The following is a 20,799-nucleotide window of genomic DNA, read 5'->3' as shown; positions in this document are numbered from 1 at the left end:
AGTACCTGTGGATTTAGGCATAGGAGAAAACAGACCAGATATGTATACTTTGTAGTTAAACGAAGATATTAAGATTTATTAAAGATTATTAATACTACATAAGATTATACTTGCTGGTAAGTAAATCTGGTTCAAACATCAGATGCAATGTGTTATTGCTGCCTTAAGTAGATGCTACAGCAATGCTGGTGTTGCTTTAAGAAGATGGCTAGGTGTCTGCTGCTGTTCCTTTTCAGCCAGGAATGGAAAATATTTGGCCCTTCGAATGTTTTTGGAATCCAAATCCCAACAGCCCCAGCCAGCATGGCCAGGGCTCAATGGAGTTGTAGTCCAGAGGAGCACACGTACTGCTATGCAATAACTAGGTACCATTCCCAACTCTACCTCAGTTAATTCAAATATGCTTGGAGGGCTTCACTTGAAGACTGGCAGGCTTCCCCGAGGTCACCACCAGGAGTCTTCATTTTGGTCAGGAGCTTCTTCAGATGACTTGCCTAACAGCTGATTCATTGGGCTCCACTCTTCCCAAACCTATAACAGGAGACCCCCTCTCCTCTCTCTCAGACCTTCCTGGCTTCAGGCTCATCTGCTTGCCTCTTCCAGAGTCTTCTTAAGTCCCTCGCTGAACTTCTTCACAGCCTTCCTAGGACAGTTCAAGTGACCTCCAAATGGCACTGATCCTGGCCTTATATTCCCTGCAGCTGGTAGCCCACAACCAATCAACTTGCTTCCGATACACGTCCAAGCCCCCTATTGGCTTAAAATCCCAATGGGCTTGAACGGAATGACCACCAGAAGACCAATCATAGCTGACCACTTTGGGATGCTGTTGCTCTGCATACAAAAGCTGGAACCTGCCAGCACCATGGCAACAGTGAGCAACTGTGGCAGTTTAACTGCCATTCGAGAGGCACCCAGCAGGCCTTGTGTACCAGCTTTCCCCAGTCTGGTGCCCTCCAGATGTTCTGGACTATCAGCCCCAGCCAGTGCAGCACAGCTGAAAGGAGTTTGCAACCCAAACCATCTCACACATCATGTGCCTGCTTTTAAGAACATAAGAAGGGACTCTGCTGGATCAGACCCATTTCACTCAGCATCCTTTTCACATAGTAGCCAACCAGATGCCCATTAAGGGAAGCCTGCAAGGATGGCATGAGTGTAATTCCCAAGAGCCTCTGGCAATGGAGGGAGAACACAGCCATTGGTAGCCTTAATCCTCCATGAATTTGGCTCGTGCTCCGTTATTTCTCATAAAATCTACATGCCTGGCATGCTATGGTCCATGGGGTCACGAAGAGTCGGACATGACTAAACGACTAAACAACAACAACAACCTCTTAATTGTAAAAACAAAGTGGTGTACGAGAAGAATAAAATAATAAGATTATCAGTCCAAAAGTTAAAAACGGAACATTCAAAAATACAATCACCAATGAGCTAAAAACAGATTAAAACACATTTCGACATTCTAGGTATCTGGGTAGACTTGTCTAACCAAAAATGTTTTAGCAGGAGCTGAAAAGAGTACAGTGAAGGCTCCTGCTTGATGTCAATAGGCAGGGAGTTCCAAAATGTAGGTTTTGCCGTGCTAAATGATTTCTTGCAAAGGTAAAACAAGCATTAGGTGGCACCTGTGACAATGCCAGTTCTGTAGATCAAAATGGTCGAATGGGCTTATATGGAGTAAGGCAATCACACGGGTCAAGTGGGCCCAGGTTAAAGCCATCCATGTCGGTGACCATCCCTACCTCTTGTGGAAGAAGGTTCCATAGTTTAATAACTGCAGTGCAGGGAACTTTCAGGCGACAGAGGTGATGTGACTCACTCTCTTTCTCCAGGACGGGAGAGAACCACAGAGGCTGCTGCACCTCCACTTTGGGTTGAAGCAAAGTACCCCAGCTAAGGCCAGTCCCCAGCCCATGGCGATGCAGATGGCCCACTTCAGCAGCCCCCCATCCAAGATGGGTAGAATGAGGGCCACGAGCAGGGCTAAGAGCAGGAGAAGGAAGACCAGCCTCTTGGCAGCCACCCTGAAATTATCGCTGCTGCCACCATCATCTGGGTTGACATGGAAAGCGCCACGAGCCATTGGCTTCCCTCTCCGAGCATCCCGAGGAAAGAGACCCTCTGCATTCCAGCCAGGGTTTGGCAAGGGCTCAAGAACGGCTTCCTCCTTGTTGCGGAGGCTTCTGATAAGGCCCCCAAAGACGGAGGTGGCTTTTCGGCAGATGGGGCAAACAATTTCCCATGTCTTCCCGTTGTTCCTCAGGATAAGCTTCAGGCAGACGGCGCAGAAGACATGCTGGCAAGCCAGAAGTTTTGGCAGTCTGCTAAGACTGTACTGGTTAAAGCAGATGACACAGTCTGTGTCTGCGGCTGGGACTGCAGAGGAGCATCCAAGGTCCACTTTCCTTGCAGGGCTGTCTGGAGGAGGGAAAGAGTTTGGCGGGTTCGCATCCAGAGCAGGTTGATTTGAAGCATCTAGGTCGGGTTGTCCCACAGGAGAGGTTGGGCCCTCTGAGCCTGAAATTCCAACCATGCATCCTACATCACCTGTATTTTGCATTTCTTCTTCAGGGGGATCTGTGTTTTGCATTCCTTCCGCTGTTTTCCGAGATTTGCCCTGGTCTGTTCCTTCTTTAGCTCGCCCAGGAGAGGAACTTTCTCTTTCCAACAAGCATCTGCAGGGAGGAATGAGATCTTGCTGCGCTCATCTCTGGCTTCACAGTAACTGCTGCAGTTTCCACTGCCCCTTAAAAGGGGGAAAAAAGAATTATGATGCTTTACTGGTATTGATATGAGTGATTATTAGTGAGTTAACTTTCAGCCACGTTGACGTCAGGAAAATAATGGCAAGAAGGGTGTTAATCAGTAACGCCACACAGCTCCCTGGGTTCCTGGTGCTTGGCAATAACACCAAACTATTCTGCCCTTGATTCTCCCAGTCATCAAAATATGTAATGTCCATATCAGTGGCCACCAATATTTTATTATTCTCTGATGTGTAAGTGCTTTATGGCTCTTATCTAGCATGCACACACAGGAATCACGATAGGCTGGATCCTATCGCACCCTCCAAGCTCCATAGCTAAGAAACAGTGGGGACACACAAACTACAAAGATTGCTTCCTTCTTGGCTCGTATCCGTGCTGGTTGGTGACCACTGGGCCTGGTAGGGCTTCCAAGGGCGCCTCTGGAAGCAGCGCCAGTTTGCTCTGGGTTGCTTGCAAAGATACTGTGGACACCTAAGGAACGCAGCAATACGGTTGCTTAGCATCTGACTGGTCACAACCCGGTGAGGTAGGGTAGGTTGAGAGGCTCCGCCTCCTAGATGTCCAACACCCACCCCCACTAGAGACAAGGGTGAAGGGTAGGACTTGTCGGCCACAGCCATGTTTGTGATTGGCTTTGCTGTCCACAGCTGTGATTGGCCAGCAGATGAGAGGGACAGAAGAAAAAACCCTCAAGTAGTCTTTGAACGATACAAAACTCATGCATGTATCAGGAGTGGGGTGGAGCATCCTGCTTGGGATGTTGGTGGGGAATCTCAGGGTCAAGGGCCAAATGTGACCTTCAGGTCTCTCTCTCTCTGGCCATCAGGCCTCTTGTCAGGCCACACCCCCTCACCAGCTTTCTTTAACATGGTCTGTGAGTGTTTTTGCCTGGCTGGAATGTGTCCTTGAACCCTGCTAAGGCTTGCCTGGATGGCAAGTGTGTGTAGAAAGTAGCCTACCGCATGGAGGTAAAATTTGCATCCAGTGCTCTGCTCCCTTTTGTCTCTGGGTCCAGAAAGGAATGTGATTCTCGGGCTGAAAAGGGTTCTTTATCCCAGCTTAAGCCACCCATTTCTCTCTCTCTCTCTCCAGCAGGTGCCATGTGCCATTTTCACCTTGCTGGAGGACTTTCAAAACAGAGGCTCCTGACTGCTACTGTGCTTATCTCCGATGCGATATTTCTGCATGCAATTTTTTCCATTAATGTTTAAGCGAGAATAGTTGGCTGATGATAAAAGGTGCAGTGGATCAAACGGAAGTGTGAAGATCCCTGGGGCTGGGCGAGGGGGTGGGGAACTCCTGGTGGGGGGGAACAATCAATCTTCGGGGACCTGCCTTTCCCCCCCCCCTTCTGCAAAAAGAGATCCAGGAGAATGGAGAGGCTCACACTCTCCCTAGTTTCTCTCTCTCTGCTGTTTCTGTTTCCAAGCCAAGTGAGAGAGCAGAATGAAATGAAGACATTGGTGCCAGTTTTGCCGCAAGTTTCTACCTCATCCTGTCTTCTGCAAGAAAGACACCCTGAGGTGTCTGATCTGATGTCGGGTGGGCAAGCTTTTTTCTGTGGAGCACCACTTTGCTTTGGGGGTACTCTGTCAGGGTCCGCGTGCTGGCAGCAGGATAGGCTGAAGCCACTTGGCAGAGACAGAAGAACCAATCTATATGGTCACCATTTCTTTGAGCTCCTGCCATCGGGACGGAGATATAGAACAATGCAGGCAAGAACGAGCCGTCTCAGGAACAGTTTCTTCTCTAGAGCGATTTTGGCCTTAAATGGAAAGCCTGGACTTTGAAGTCATCTTATTTTACTTGTTATTTTGTAAAAAAATTCCTTCAGTAGCACCTTAAAGACCAACTAAGTTTTTATTTTGGTATGAGCTTTTGTGTGCATGCACACTTTTAATTAGGTTTTGTAATTTTGGATTATGCGAAATGCTTTATCTGAGTGGATGTAGCAACCGAGTAATTTCGTTGTTCCTGCAAGGGGACAATGACAATAAAGATATCTTTATACAGTATAGCCAACTGTACTGTACTACACACTTTCTGCCACCTATTTTCCTCTCTCTCCTTCTGCCAGTTATCTCGCTTCATCTGCCATCCAGTGGTCACTTTGAGAATTACACAGCATTGATTGAAAGAACAAGGACTTCTGAAATTGAGAAGGCCCCCCGTTTTGAGTCTCCAACCTTCTAAGGAACTTGGGGCATGGCCTTTTGTTTTGGATATGATTTTCATTCTGTTTGATTCCCCCCCTTAAAAGTCTGAAACATCTTAGCCATGTCTTCATATCTTATTTAGAACCAATTAAGGACTAGGAAATGAACAGCAAAGCAATCTCTTGGAATAAAAAAAATGTGTATAATAAGAAGGAGGGACCTGTGGAATAAGACAATAAAATCATCAGTAAAGATAGTGTTATAGAAAAAAATAGGGGGATTGGCTTTGCTGCCCAACTCCTAAGGGACTGAGTCCCCTAAGTCCATGATCAGTCAGGAATGAATTGATGGAGGCAAGATCCATAGAAAGCAACGCAGATCTTTATTTTTCTGTTGCAACAGAGTTCCCTCTCCTTATTGCAAGGAGGTAGGAGAGACTCAGAACAATGGTGCACAAACACCTCTAAAGACTTTTGAAATTGCCCACCCTGTAGCCCAAGACCACCACCCCCCAAAAAAATCATACATACATCACAGAAGGAGGTGGTCTCCAGCAGAATTTTGAGTGTTGCTTCTCTCCTGTCTGCCAGGATACCTGAGAATGCCTTACTTGATTGCATTTTCTGGGCAGCCTGGCCATTCCTATGAGATGGTAAATACCTTAGTTCCTGAATCTCTTACAGCAGGGGTTCCCAACAAAATTTTCTCGAGGACCCCTCATCGAGCCGCTATTATGACAAGGACCCCCATTAATTCCTAATCCTAAAATTAAAAAGTGAGAGCCAAATTAAGAGTCTTTATATATTTTATATTTATACGTTTTTTTTTAGTTCTTCCTCTTCATCTGCAGGCCTTTGTCGTTTTAACGAACCACTTTTTAACCAACGGTCCATTTTTAACTACACGAACTGTAGCTTCCGCGAAAAACAACGCTTTGTTTACAAACTACTGTTTTGCAAAGAGGCAGCGCGCGCCAGGGAGGAGGGAGGGGAATGGAGAAGGCAGGGTACCTGCGCAGTAGCGCACAAATGAAGCCGACGCTCGCAAAGCATCTTGGGGAAGTGAGCGTTAGTAGAATGTGCGCACTGCCTCTTTGCAAAACAGTAGTGTTTGTAAAGCGCCACCTAACGGCATACAGAACTACTGCCTCTATCTAATTCTAGTTTTGCGCTAGACTCTGCTCATGCAGGAAGCGGCCAAAACAAAAAATCTGTTATACGAAATATATTTAATATATTTTTTATTCTAATAGCATCTTGCGGACCCCTCTGGCATAGCTCGCGGACCCCTGGGGGTCCGCGGACCACCTGTTGGGAACCACTGTCTTACAGATATTGATAGCTTGCTCAGCCTAACAGATACTTGCCAGGCTGTATTTGCAGGGAGGTGTAAGCCCCTACAGTCCAAAGACAATTGGAAAGATTTTCCCATTTCCTTCTTCCTTGCAGAGAAATATTTGAGGTCACTTTGGGAGAGTCAAAATGGCTTCAGGATTGCTCTCCTATACCATTTCAGACACGTGGTTTATATACTTCTGTATGTGTGTTTGTGTTGTACATTTATGAACATTTATTCTGTATTTGAGACCATAGAATGATTATAACAACAGTTAAAAGCAGCCATTTAACACACTTAAAAAAAACACCTGAAATCAACTATATTCTAAAGAAAGATTACAACACATGTCAACAGTCTACATGTCTAGTTAGGCTTGACTATGGAGTGTATATGGAGTAAGACAATCTCACAGGCAAAGTGACCCCATGTTTACCATGTTGCTGAGGGCTTACAGGTACTAACAATCTGAACTTGAGTGACAAAGCCTTGCCCCAGCAGAGGAAAACACTCACTTTTGCCAGCATTCAGCTCCCAGATCAATCATAATTCACTCGTCCAAAGCAGTTACTCAATATGTGCTTCTTTGCATTTGGTTAAGAACAGGGGCTCCACCAGATGGACAGCAGCCTGTCCTCCACCAGAATAGGGTTCCCCCTAGCACATGTGAACATCATCCCCTCATATCATTGCATTTAGGAAGGGCTTACTCCCTGAATGTGAGAGCTTTGTCAACATACACAGACAGGCTCTGAACAAGCAAGGTAACATTTGAAGCTGGGCAACTGGTAAATTTTCTAGCGTTTTGGAATTTTTTTTTAAAAAAAAGAACAGTTCCACTGACAAAATTCCTTTTTACAATTTGCAACAAAGCCTGGCTGATCGGGACGCTGTAGATTTTCAAAGGAAATTCATGAAACTAGTTTGTTTGGATGCAACATGTGGATTATAAACGAAAAAAATTGGGGGGAAAGGTATCCCAAAGCAATAGAAATTGGGTGTGTGTGTTGCATTTCTAAATTTCCAAGATGCACTGGTCATGCTGTGCCATCTTCTTGGCTTGTCTGCTGGGCTTCTGCTGTTGCCTCCTCAAATAACCCCCTTTCCTCCCAATTCAGTATCAGCAGCCACCAGGAGTTTCTTTCAGCTCCACATTAAAGGTTGCTATCAAGGCATGAGATAAAGCAACCTCCTTCTCCAACTGCTGAATATGCATTTAAAAAGACCAGTTGATACTTTGTTGTTAAGAGCTAGGGAAACTCTTCCAGAGTGCTAGAACTCATTGGCAAGTATGAGCCCCATGTGAAAAAAGGCTATTTCCAAAATCATCAACAATGACCCCCCACCGCAAGCCTACAATGTGTGCAGCCGTGCTGAACCTGCACAAACCAAATGATGCAGTATGCCAAGGGGAGGCTAGCTTGCTTGAGGATTTAGAGAGTTGACAGTTTCCCAATATAGGGAATCACCTCACATACCAACACCTGGATACAACAAAGATGCACCTGAAGCTGGCAAGTTTGCACCAAGCCCAAGTCTTCAAGAAGTGAAAAGGCTTGGTTTAAGTATGTCCAAAAAGCCCCGACATCTCAAATCCCTTGTTAATTCAGCCCCATTTATCTGTGTTCTGATTTGTAGCAGGTTTTCTCCCCCAGAAACCCCACCCCCAAATTTTACAGAGCCTTTTGTATTAATACCCAACTAGTCCTTTATCCCAGGTGGTTTAATTTCTGCACTATGAGTACTCCTCTGAGCTTCTGAAACGATATATGTGGAGAGGGTGGGGAGGATCAGTTAAATCAAAAACACACGACACCGGGCAATTCTTAAGACCTTTATTAAGAGATGCTTGCAGTTTGGCTTGAAAAAATCAGGTGTATATTTCATACAAATTAAAAATGAGGTTCTTAAAAATCCGAACTGACCAGATATGAAACAATTTAAAAACCTTTAAAGGTGTATTGAGAAAAAACAGGCCTTTAAAAAACATGTTTGTCACTCCAAAAAGGAGACCACTTTAGGTAAAAATAATAAAAATCCCATGCTGCATAGATAATGCAGAGAGTTCGAGTTATCTGGTCAACAGCAAAAAGCAAGCACTTAAGGTCTTCAGTTCCAATTCTTCTGCTCATTTCTTATTGCTGGAATTTCATATTCTCTTTAAAATTTCATATTCTCTCTTCTTTGATGACTAAACTGCAAAGAGAAAAACAAGAAGTCGCCTTACCATACTGGGTAAAACCCAAACCCCACAAGCATGGGTCCACAGGTGGCTTCTGGGCTCCACTCACACACCACCACCACATCTCAGCTACACAACCAAACCTAGGCATCATGCATAACACTCTTTGGACTACAGGTGAAATTAGAATATCGTCGAAAAGTGCATTTATTTCAGTAACGCAACTTAAAAGGTGAAACCAATATATGAGATAGATGCCTGACATGCAAAGCAAGATATGTCAAGCCTTTATTTGATGTAATTGTAAGTATTTGTCGTTAGGCGGGTCCATTATAAATGGAATGTAATTAAAGAAATGTAATAGCGATGTTTCTTTTTGTATTATTGTAACTATTTGTTTTATTACTGTGGAATTTCCAAAAGAAAGCATTTGTAAAAATTAAAAAATAAAATAAAATTAAGTTGCATTACTGAAATAAATGCACTTTTCAATGATATTCTAATTTTCCGAGTTTCACCTGTACAATGGGGAACTTAAAGGGTGGCATGCTCCTCCAGCACTGTAGTACTCCTTGTGCATATAAAAGGAGACTGCCTGGGAGCACAGTTCTAACCTATCCATCTTGCCAGGCTACTTTTCTATGTGCAGGATTTCTGTTCTAACTGGCGAAGAATGCAATCATGCCATTCTCCACTTGAAGGCTATAGTGGTTCAATCCAGACTCAATTTAATGCCCTTAACTGTGGAGTGACAGAAACTAGGGCTGTGATTCAGCCTGAGTCAGGACATGTGGTTTGGCAGCTCTCCAAGGGCCAGGATCCAGGAGTCTTAACCCACTACTGACTGCTTCTTAGAAGCCTCATTTGGACTCAGTACCATCTAAACATGAACTCAAGAAAGTTGCTTGAAGGAAATCCTGTTAAAGCCTTTGGGATGGACTTCCAAACATTTATTTCAAAGAGCTTGTGTAAGGATTATCTTGTAAGCTTTCCTAAAAAGACCACAAGCTATCCAATGGGAGTGCCCCCAAGAGTTTCTGGCTGATTTCCCATAAATTTTGTCTTCCCATGTTTGACCTCTAGAAAACTAGTGGGAAGGCCTGCAACTGCCACCTGTTGTGAGTACCACTGGATGCTGCTTGGGCCTTGCCAATTCAAAACACTTCAGCTCAGCTGTAGGATGTCCTTTCTGTGGTCTCTCACCCTTCCCAATTTCACTCAAAACCTGTCAAGGTGAAAACTGTTCTACGTGTTGTGGGCAAAAATTTATGACTTTGCCTGACCATACACACAGTTCTTCTAGTCTTCACAGAGCAGTGAGGCCCCTTCCGGGCTATTCACTTAACCTCTGCTTGACCAAGGTTTCTAAAAGTCCAACTCAGATATTCACAATTTAGACTGCATTTGGTTCCTTTCACATGGCATCTTAAAACAGCTGGGGGGAGCACTACCACCCCAAGCCCCTTTTTGTTTTGCTTACTACCCAAGGAACTCAAAATCTCGTTTACACCGTTGTGTACAGTGGTTGGTCCTAAAGGCTTTCTCATGAGCTGTATTCTGTTTTTATCACCACCTCCAATTCATTTAGCAGGTTTCAAGCGCTTAGCTAAGGGCAACTTCAACATTCCTGCCAGCTGCCTACTAAACAGGGCTCTGGACCCATTTTTCCTCTCTCCTGGTGGGAATTGCAGCCCACGTACCCGGATGATGGTAGAGATGGTAAGCCGGCGTTTACTCAGCCCCGCCCTGCTCGGCCTCGGGAGCGGACGTGTTCTCAGCTGATGGTTCGGCTGCCTTTGTCTCTTTGCCATCTTGTGGTTTAGGGTTTTCTGGGCGTCTGCGTCGGTAATTGAAGTTACGGCGGTACCGACGTTGAGATGGCTGCTGACCCTGGGCCTCATCACCCTGGTTCTCTTTGTCTTCTTCATTGCCTTCCTCCCTGGGCTGTCGTTGGCGAGGAGGACCCCTGAAAAGTGCAGCAAAGCTGTGAGCATCTTACTCCCACTTCTAGGGGCAAAAGCATTTAAAGCGCTTGAGGGCGGGACATGCTCTCTGAGGAAACTCACCTGCGATAGCGTGGTCTGTAACCCCGATACACATTCTGTCTGACAGATCTGCCTTGTTCTCCTGCACCCTGGTTGTCAGCACCCTGGAAGATGGAAGAGGTGACAAGATGGATTGTGGTTTGCATTTAGTAAAAATCCCGCCCTAGACAAACTGCAGTTAAAATCAATTCATTTTAATATGTAACGAATTCTGAATTTGACTCACAGCAAGATTAAACTGATTATTGTTTTAGGGTCAACTCAATTTAATAGAAATAAAGCTGTATTACATGGCTTCACTGGGAGGAAAGAAAAATGCCAAAATGTTGTGACTTTCTGGTTTGGCAGATATAACTTAAGAAAACAGAGACCACCTGAATTTCAAACAGGCCAGCGCACAAAAGGCAGGTCTACTGGCTTCCGGTCTGGCAAGGACCCCATTATTCAGGCTAGAGCTTCAACCTGGCTCTCAAGAAATTGTCCGTTAGTAAAAATTACCTCCACTATCTCGCCTTGCACAGGAGCATTGGAATACTGTGGCCGCCGGCCGTAGGGCCGACGCATGTAGTAAGGTGGATACCGCCTCCTGCGGTAGGGGCGGCGCTGTTGGGATTGGCCTTCCGGGAGGCTCTCTGACCCCTCGTTCTTTTCCCCACTCTCACTGTTTTGGTAATTTTGCTGGTAGTTGCGTGGAGGACCTCGACGCCGTGGATATCGTCTGTACTGGTTACGGTCTGCTGCATATTTACTGCCTTGCACTGGAACGCCACCAGGACCTGTAACGTTGGCTGCCTCTGCTCCCTAAAAATAACCATCAAGAGACAACATGAGCAAGTGTCAGCTGTGCCAGCACAAGCACAGAGAAACCTCCCCGTTGCACCCCAGACAGAAGGAAGCGGCTGGCCTTCACTTGCTCAGCAGCTGAGATCCAAAGAGCAGGAAAGCCCCGGAGTCAGTCCAGGACAGTCACCTCACCTTTTCTCCTTCAACCACATCGAACTCCACAGTCTCTCCATCTCCTACACTGCGAAGGTACTTCCTGGGGTTATTCTTCTTTATAGCAGTCTAATGAAAAAACATTTCAGATTTAGACTTGTAGACATGTTGTGAACTGCCCTGAGATCTATGGGTGGTTCACAAATTTAATAAATAATAAATTTAAAAAGTACAAGTTTTCTAGATTAGTGATATACCCATGAAAGACCAACAGCAGATGTATATCCTGGAAGATTGAACATATAGAAGGAGCCATAAAATGTGTGGTAGGTCCCCTCCCAGCAAACTGTCCAGGGTAACATTGGGAGTAACTATGTGCCACACAGACTTTGCAGTCATGCCAGAGATTCATAGGAAGTACATTCTTGTTTACTAGGTCCCTTTTCTAGCCCTAATTTTCTATCCCAAAGACGTTAACAAGGAAAAAATTAACTAAAGTGATTCTGGAGTTTCCTTCCAGAAGTCCACGTAATTTGGGGCAATCAGTTTAAAACCTCACATGAGTGTCATAAGCTAGTCTTTCTCTAACTAATAGAGCAAATTCTGTCCTTTTTGAGTGGCAGAAGCCTTAATTCTCAGCCACTCATGTGATCACACTCTATTAAACTGACCTTCATAGTTTTGCTTACCAAACACTTTTCAGTGTCAATAGTAACAGCTGCACTAGGAGCAAAGTTAAATAGTGCTGACAGCATATTCCTGGTACCCTGCTTCTGAATAAGCAAGCACCTCTAACCCCACTTGCAACTAACAACCCTAATGTCCAATTCTTAAGAAACAGAACTATATCAGGGGAAAGCACAAGTTGTTTCTCATAGGGCTTTCATCCACTTAGGCCTCCCAGCAAGGAAGCCATCAGACAACCCAGGGAACCAGGGAAGAGACATTTATCCACCACCAAGAAACAGATGGAAATGTATCCCAAATAGGAATAAAAGAATCACAGAATCATATAGTTGGAAGGGACCCCAAGGGTCATCAAGTCCAAACCCCTGCAATGGAGGACCTTCCTTAATCAGACACCATAGAATGATACATGCTTTTTGGAACTGAATTAAGAGTCCTTGAATTGAGAATAAGACATTTGTCTATAGCTCCTTCCATTCCTCCTAAACAAAAACTGAGCACTAAATCATATTAATTTAACAACTGAATCAAAGCCAAAAATTAGTTACTACCCCCCAGCCACTCTCATCAAGTTCAAAATGTTCCTCCCGGCCTTTTCTGGGGGAAAGGCCAGTAGGGAAAGCAATTGATTGGCTGCTGCTATTGGAAGGGCTCTGTGCACCTTCTAGCAGTGATGACTGTCCCTCGACTGCTGGTCTTTCCCATGGAAAAGTTTGGCAAGGAAGAGATGAAGGCACCCTGAGAATCTTTCAGCAGCTAGCTCTAACACTCCCCCACCAAACATTCCTGCTTCATAGCAGGAAATGCTGGCGTTTGCTGGGGCTTTCCTGATTTGGAACCCACAGCCTTCCTCTGCGTGGGGAGAGCCATAAAAGCAGTGGGACAATCTCTGCCCAGCTTCAAAGCTGGGAGGGTGGCTCTCTGCTGAACAATGGATGGCCTCACACTTGCTACTGCAGCTAGAGCAGGAGTCACCAACCTAAGGCCCATGGGCTGGAAGTGGCCTGTGGAGGTCGTTTGACCGGCCCCCAAGCCGCGCCACCCGCTTGCTGCACTAAACCGGTGCAGTGCGGGGACTTGTTTCCACGGTGCTGGAAATCATGTCTGCGCATGCGCAGATGCCAAAAATCATGTGTCAACAATTGCGGTCGCGCACGGTCACGCGATCTGGCCCACGGAAGCATATCCACGGGACTGATCTGGCCCAGACAAGATAAACCTTGCCAACCCCTGAACTAGAGGAAACCTGTGCAGTGAGCAATGTTTTCTTCTCTTTTTTCACTCTGCTTTGCCCCACCCCCAGAAAAATATTCATATTTGACAAATTATCGCCCTGGTTCTTTGTTTACACAGAAAAGTATCCTTAAGGAGCAGGATTCAACTAAATGGTCCTGCTACCTGAAGGACTTCTGCTTGCACAATGGGGCTTCCTCTCACTCTCCCCATACTCTTGAAATTGGCTTCGGAAGGGAGACTCCTAGAACAGAGGAGGAGAAGGGGATTGTTCTGTCTGGCAAACAGAAAAGCATTTGCTGAACAGAACAGCTGCTGCAGTGCTACACTGAATTCTCCCCAATGTGTCTGGCAGAGGCACCCAAGCAGCACCATTAATTTTTCAAGTGGAGACCAGGTCATATAAATGACAGTCACTGGTGTACAGGAAAAAGCAGGAGTCCCCAAAAAGGTTGGCACCCAACCAATATGAAGTCCCCAAAAGCCTGTGAGTGCAAGGATAGTTGATAAAAACAAATAATACTTTTGCTATTTTTTATAAAAAAACTTAACAGTACCTAATAACCAAATTAGACAGAACAAAAAGCAGGCATAAGCCATTGTGGGACTTGTGGGACGCAAAAGCAAAGGTAAGGTAGCAAAGGGATAAAGACCAACCGAGGACAAGCAGGACATGGGTGGGCTGCAGGGAAGTCCTGACCACTTAGGCACTGCAGGCAAAGAACAGAGGGAAGAAAACCACAATGAAGAGAGAAGGGGCATGAGATGCCAGGTAGGCAAACAGGCACAGTGTGTTGAATATTCATAGGCTCTTGTGTTTTGGCTACCTTATGTCAACTGGCTTCCCCTATAAAAATTCCACACTTCATAACTTCAGTCCTGAGGCAACACTGACTTCTCCCAAGAGCAACAGAACTGATACATTTCCACCCCTTTCAGCTAATGCACAAAGTGTATCATTTCATCAAAATCCAGCATATCTTGTTGTACAAAGAAACAGTCTCACCTGGTGGACAAACACATCTTCCTTGGTGTCATTCCTGTAAAACAAGGAGTTTCATATTCAGAAAACATGACACAAAAACCCAGCATTTTCCAGGAAGGAGTGGCACTCAATTTTGGACAGAAGCCAGCCTGTAGCATTGGGGGACTGCCAAGGAACAACACATATCACTCCTCACTCCACACCCATGACTTTCTTGTTCTAAAAATACTGGGAGTGTATTAACTTGGAAGTTTCATATTTCTTTTTGCGGACTCTTGCAATTCTGGCTACAATGATCAAGCAGGTGTAAGTTGAAAGTTTGCCAAAATGCCTTTTTGGACAAATGACAGACCTTTCCTGCAGAAACATTTTCATTAATATTTGATTTACAAACACTCTCACACTGGAACACAAACATTAAAGGAATATTCCAATATATGCCATATTATTTTATTTTTACTAAATAGGAATTATTCTACTTTCTCAGTAGAGATTAAAAGAACAACAAAATAAAAGCAGGTAGGGTTTCTACATGTCTCAAAGCACCAAATATAGTCATCAACCCTTCCCCAATCACGTAGTCACAGAGCTGGACAGGAGGGATTACAGGATGTAAACACAGTCACTGCCAGAAGACTTCCCTACCACACTGTATTGCAACAGCAGAATGAGCTAGGTGGAGTTTATGACTGGACACGGGTGGGGCTACAAGTAGGACAAAGATTTTCAAGCGTGATGTGGATAAATACAATCACTTTGTACAGAGAGTGATTTCTGATCAGGTTTTCAACTACACAAGGAAGTCAGATGCCAACATTAATTCACAGAATTACAGAATTGTAGAGTTGGAAGGGACACCAATGATCCTGTAGTCCAACCACCTGCAATGGGGAATCACAACTAAAACATCCTTGACAGATGCTTAAAAACCTCCAATGAAGGAAAGTCTACCACCTTCTGAGGAAGCCTGTTCCACTGTCAAACAACCCTTCCTAATGTTTAGTTGGAAACTCCTTTCTTGTAACTTGAACCCATTGTTTCCAGTCCTACCCTTTGGAGCAGAAGGAAACAAGCCTGCTCCGTTTTCCATGTGACAGCACTTTAGAAATTTGAAGATTGCTATAATCCCTCTCAGTCTCCTCTTTACCAGGCTAAACACACCCAACTTCCTAAACCTGGACATAGTATTCCAGGTGTGGTCTAACCAAGGCAGAATAGAGCAGTACTAGTACTTCCCTTGATCTGGACATTGGGTATCTACTGATTCAGCCTAGAGCAGAACCAGCTTTTTTTTTCTGCCGCTGCTGCATCACATTGGTGATTCATGTTAAGACCCCTAGATCCTTTTCACAAGTGGCTGGGTATAAGTAATAAATTATTATTACTATTATAAAAAATATAATAAACACTATTGGAAAGCCAGAAGTAACCCCATCTTATATTTGTGCACCTAGTTATTCCTGCCTAAGTGCAGAACCTTACATTAGTCCCTATTGAAATTCATTTTTTAGTTTTTGCCCAGTTTTCCAATCTGATAACCCTGATTCTACCTTCTGCAGTATTAGTTACCCTTCCCAGTTTGGTGTCATCTGCAAATTTGATGAGCATCCCCTCAATACCTTTATCCATATTGTTTATGAAGATGTTGAGCAATACTGGTCCCAGGACAGAACCCTGTGGCACCCCACTTTTTACAGGATAATGAGGAACCATTAGTGAGCACTCATTTGATTTGGCCCGTCAACCAGGAGCTGTCTCATTTCAACTGCCATTTCCTGAAATATCTCATAGTGCCTTTAAGACCTGTGTATGTCCGCTTTTGCCACACTGCACATGTAATATCATGGCCCTGCCAAGTCATATTCAGAAGTACATGACTTATGGGGCCTATCAATATCTAGCAAGGCCCATTTCAGTCCTGCCTACTAAGATCCTCAAACTGATTGGCCTGAGGTAAACCAGACCCACCTGTATAGAGGCCAAACATACTAGAACAGGGGTCCCCAGACTTACCGGCGTTTAGGCCGGTTCCCACCGCGCCGATCGTGCGGCGGGCGGGGGAGTGCGCGCCCGTGCGCATGCGCACGGGCGCTTACTGGCGTGGCAGCGCGCTTCCAGGGTAGGAAAAGCGCCGAAAATCCGTTGTGCGCATGCGCGTGGGCCTCCCCCGACCTGGAAGTGCACCAGAAATGACTTCTTCCAGGTCGGGAGAGGCCCATACGCATGCGCACAAAGGATTTTCGGCGCTTTTTTCCCAACCCGGAAGAGCGCTGCCGCGCTGTGCGCCGTAAGAGCGGGCGGCGTCGCAGGCCGGATTGGCAGGCTAATTGGGCCGCATCCGGCCCCCGGGCCGTAGTCTGGGGACCCCTGTACTAGAATAACCACTGTTTCATACATGACTGTTAGTGCTGCCAGCTGTAGTGATGTGGAGAAATGTCCCCAAAGGCAGCAACAGCCCCCCTGCCTCTGCACTTAATTGCAGCCATGGCATAAGAAAAAGCAAGAGGAAAACTAATCCAATTCCATATAAACTGAAGTCACACTAATCTGAGGCCTTAATACAGATCATATGGCAGGCAATGCAGCAGGGCACCTACACGTCTCAAAGTGGACAATCTGCCAGAAGGCACATGTATGGCAGAGGTGGAGGAACCATTTAAGCTTTTTATTGTTTTTTAATTACCTACATGCTTTTCATTTGACGTATATTTTAGAGAAGCCCCAGGGGCATTTCTCTGGCTTAGGCATAATGACCAGGAATCTAATTAACATAGTTTACTCATACCTCATTTGAAAAACAACCCAAGGTAGACCCAACCCAAGGCAGACAGCTAGCAGCACTTTATTTTAAGTGTGTATGTTATACACACAGTCTGTAAGAACATCTGTAGATAAAAATCAACTACCCTGTATGGTTTGCTGTGTGCTGCTTTGGCCAATGTTCAGAGGCAAATTAGCAGGAAATGTAAGTAAAAGATGGCTATTATCACTGGGGACAGTCCTCACCATCTTTGGACTTGCCTTCTCACTCTCTCTCATTTCTGATTTCCTTATTGAGACTGAGGGACCCCAAAAGGAACAAAACCACCATGTGGTATTTACTAGCCTTCAGGGAAGGAGTATAATCATTTCCTAAATCTGGCTGTCTCTGTTACAGTGTGCATGTTGAGTCATGCTCAGTTTAGCTCTAGCACTCTAGAAGTTTTGCTGTCCCAACTGCTCTCTCTCTCTCATAGTCCACCTCCCTTTTCATACTTCTTGGCTCACATTTGATTTATCATGCCCAGTCTTCCTCTATCTTACATGTTGGAAGGACAGAAGTTACAAAGAACTGCCAAGGTACCATATTAAAGAAGCCATCTGTGAGTAAACATTAATGTCTACGCATACAGATACCAAACCAGTGGTGGCCAAACTTGGCCCTCCAGCTGTTTTTGGACTACAACTCCCATAATCCCAAGCAAACAGGACCACTGGTCAGGGATGAAGGGAATTGTAGTCCAAAAACAGCTGGAGAGCCAAGTTTGGCCACCACTGTACTAAACCAATCCACTGAGATATACAAGCAAAGAAGCTGAAGCAGAGTGGAATCAGTATCATTAAGGCCTGTGCACAAATCTAGCTCAGCCTTCATCCATCTGCTTTTGAACTACAAATTTCATCAACCCCAGGCAGCATGGTGCCATGACATGAGTTATAATCCAAACAGCTGGAGGGCATCAAGCTGGGAAAACCTAATCTAGCTTGATACTCAGAGGACAGCTTTAGAGTGAAAATGCGTATTTCACTAGCCTAAATCAGCTTTCAAAAAACGATCACATCCAGCCCCTTCTCACCTGTTGATGAAGCCATAGCCGTTCCTTACGTTGAACCATTTCACTGTCCCCAAAACCTTCGTTGCTACAAAAAAGAAAGAAAGAGTGACTGCAAGTTAAGATGTATGCTCCCCATGCTCCTCTCACTCTCTCTCTCTCTCACACACACACACACACAATGAGGGGCCATTCAAAAAGGTCTGAGACACATATAGATGTTTATCACTGGACTGCAACATCATGGCTGCTGCTCTCATGGACCAAAAGATGAACTTTCCTGATGCCATGGGTCACACATGAGTAAAGAGGCTTGTTGCCTTAGCCATGAGGTCAGTTTTATGGCCTCAGGCAAGGTACCCTCAACCCTCTCACCTGCAACAAGGGGTCTTTATTGAGACAATTTTGTACTGCATTTGCACACGCACATATATACTGCAATTACATATGTGTGTGTGTGTGTACGTACACACTATATATGTGTGTTTATAATTAAAAACTAATTAATAATTAAAACATAGAATTTATAATTAAAATATGATGTATTTCAATCTATTTGAAAACATGAAAGGAAATGAAGACAAGACACCATCAATATTTAAAAAAACTTCACAAAACATGCAGCCTGTTCCTATGCATTTACTACACTATACCTTTCAATAAGGTATATATATATATATATATATATATATATATATATATATATATATATATATGTATAATTTAAACAAACTTTAACCGCTTTTCTTAATGCTTTAAATTGCAGGAATGAAACTTCAAAACTGACTCCTATGGGCCTTGTGACATCCCAAAGTCCTGAATAATCAAGTGATGAGCAATCAAATCATGTGCACATTTCTGTAAATTTGCCAACTAGCCCCCAAAAATAACAGCAGCAAAGCAGAGACTGGCCTGCTCTTGTGCACTGAACAGTCATTTGATACGTGGAAAACAGATGCAGCTTTTCACAAGGAAAGGAGCATGATCCACCTGCAGACCAAGTGGCTATTTAAAAATGGACAAATAAAGGGGAAGGGGAGACTCAAAAGATGGCAACCTGTTAATGGACAGTGGCATGGGAAATGCTGTCATTGGTGGTTTTGTGTAAAAAGGAAAAAAATGGATGTAGCTGAGCACATACTTTAGCATGCAAAAGGTCAAAGAATTAATCTCAAGCATCTACAGCTAGGGCAGAAAAAGATTCCATTTTGAAACCAGGCAGAGCTGCTGTCAGTCAGCAGATTAATATTGAGCTCAGTGTTACTCAGTATAAAGGAGTTGTTCCTACTCACACTTCAATGGCAAAACACACCTTTTGAAGCTGGAAGGTCTCATGTTCAAACTCCAGCATCTCCAGGTGAGGCTGGGAACATCTACTGCCCAAAACCCTGGAGACCTGCTGCCAGTCAGTGTAGGCCATTCTGAACTGCATGACCTAAAAGTCTGACATGGCAAGAGGCAGCTTATTGTATCCCTATAACCCTCAGCCTGAATCTACTCCACATCCCTGATTAAGGTAATTTTTTTAAATATTAAAACTGGCACCCCAGTAAATAAAACAAGCAAATTTAATTAAAACTTGCAATAATAAACTATCAAGTATTTATGTACACAACACACTCCCCTCAACTGTCACACCGTGGTAACCATTCCAGCAGTGGGAAAACTGAGCAGCAGAGTTCACTCCATCAGCTCTGCTGTGACATGCCAGTGGCACCATGCCTCCTCTCCCCTCAACTGTCACCTAGGGGCAGCCATTCCATTAGGCTGTACCAGTGGGAAGAACAGGAAGCAGGGTTCATTCCATTAGCTTTGCTGGAGGTCCAGCTTCCTCAAACACCTCCTGCCCCGGAATTGGTGCCTAAATTTAGATTTCTCCCCTTCCCTTGTGTATCATGATTTTTTTCAAAACAGTAAGCCTGCGGGGCTGGGACTGCCTTGATTTGATTGTAAGCAGCTCTGGAAGTATTTTTGGCCCAGGAGCATGCTTTAAAAATGTACCAAAAATTCAAGTATATGAAACATCACAGCTAATGCTCACAGAACAATCTGCGGCTAACAGATAACCGGGATTAATGGAGAGCAGGGAGGGAGGGCTCCCCCACTGCAATCACACAAAGGCTGCGCGCGTGGCGGACATCTTGCGCCGTCTTCTCGGCCACGCCCCCTCCCACAGGCTCGCACGAGCCGCTTCCCTTCTCTTTCCCCACCAACATTTCCTCCGCGCAGGCGCGCTAAGGAGAGGGAGCGCGAGGCAAGGCGCCTCAACGGCCGGGGCACGCGCTCGGACCTGAAGGGAGGAGGGGGGGTCTTATTAGAATATGAAGAACTGGGGGAGGAATAAAAAGCTTCAACGCGGCCAGCCAATCCAGGAGGGGAGAGCGGAACGGAGGCGGAGACAAGAAAAGGCACGCGCGCGAGCAACCAGCCTACCCTCAGCCAATCAACGAGGCGGCAACTGGAACGTGAGTGAGGAGTCGGGAGGGGGGAGAGCAGGGGATAAAAAGCGCGCGCCAGAGAGGAAGGGGGAAAGAAGCCCACTGAGCTAGCCCAGGCTGTCAGTCGCTCAGCCGCGCCCCCGTTAGTACACGCGCGCGCCCGCAGGCCCCGCCCACCCTACCCTCCTCTTTCGCTCCCTCTTTCCCCCGCCCGTC

General features: G+C 45.2%; 2 protein-coding genes and 1 long non-coding RNA gene across 3 annotated transcripts in view; 1 reads left to right on the top strand and 2 right to left on the bottom strand.

Annotated features, from left to right (window-relative positions):
* Positions 1-57: 57 nt before the first annotated feature.
* On the bottom strand, positions 58-2,733 carry LOC118087196 (E3 ubiquitin-protein ligase RNF186-like). The gene has a single exon (XM_035119619.3). It carries the CDS (start codon positions 2,594-2,596, stop codon positions 1,799-1,801), a length of 798 nt encoding a protein of 265 aa, XP_034975510.3. The 5' UTR covers positions 2,597-2,733; the 3' UTR covers positions 58-1,798.
* A 5,353-nt stretch (positions 2,734-8,086) lies between these two features.
* Positions 8,087-20,799, bottom strand: part of YBX1 (Y-box binding protein 1) — a 13,198-nt gene continuing 485 nt past the window's right edge. Inside the window, exons 2-8 of the mRNA XM_035119286.3 lie at positions 18,170-18,233; positions 14,355-14,388; positions 11,468-11,557; positions 10,991-11,293; positions 10,514-10,596; positions 10,148-10,413; positions 8,087-8,461 (exon numbers count right to left, since the gene is read on the bottom strand). Coding sequence (XP_034975177.3) covers positions 10,179-10,413; positions 10,514-10,596; positions 10,991-11,293; positions 11,468-11,557; positions 14,355-14,388; positions 18,170-18,233 — 809 coding nt within the window. The 3' untranslated portion in view covers positions 8,087-8,461; positions 10,148-10,178. The remainder of the gene's footprint in view (positions 8,462-10,147; positions 10,414-10,513; positions 10,597-10,990; positions 11,294-11,467; positions 11,558-14,354; positions 14,389-18,169; positions 18,234-20,799) is intronic.
* The window catches only part of LOC148685281 (uncharacterized), an 18,525-nt gene continuing 18,214 nt past the window's right edge, over positions 20,489-20,799 (top strand). The window contains exon 1 of the long non-coding RNA XR_015950487.1: positions 20,489-20,610. This is a non-coding gene — a long non-coding RNA (uncharacterized LOC148685281). The remainder of the gene's footprint in view (positions 20,611-20,799) is intronic.

This window comes from Zootoca vivipara, chromosome 6, assembly GCF_965207765.1.
Source record: "Zootoca vivipara chromosome 6, rZooViv2.hap1.1, whole genome shotgun sequence".
In the NCBI taxonomy this organism is placed as follows: domain Eukaryota; kingdom Metazoa; phylum Chordata; class Lepidosauria; order Squamata; family Lacertidae; genus Zootoca; species Zootoca vivipara.
Note: the sequence above shows the minus strand (reverse complement) of the source record. Positions and strands in the feature narration are given on the sequence as shown.

Bases quoted from the DNA above. Each gene is read 5' to 3' on its own strand.
- LOC118087196 (XM_035119619.3), bottom strand. From the start codon at position 2,596: ATGCAAAACACAGATCCCCCTGAAGAAGAAATGCAAAATACAGGTGAT.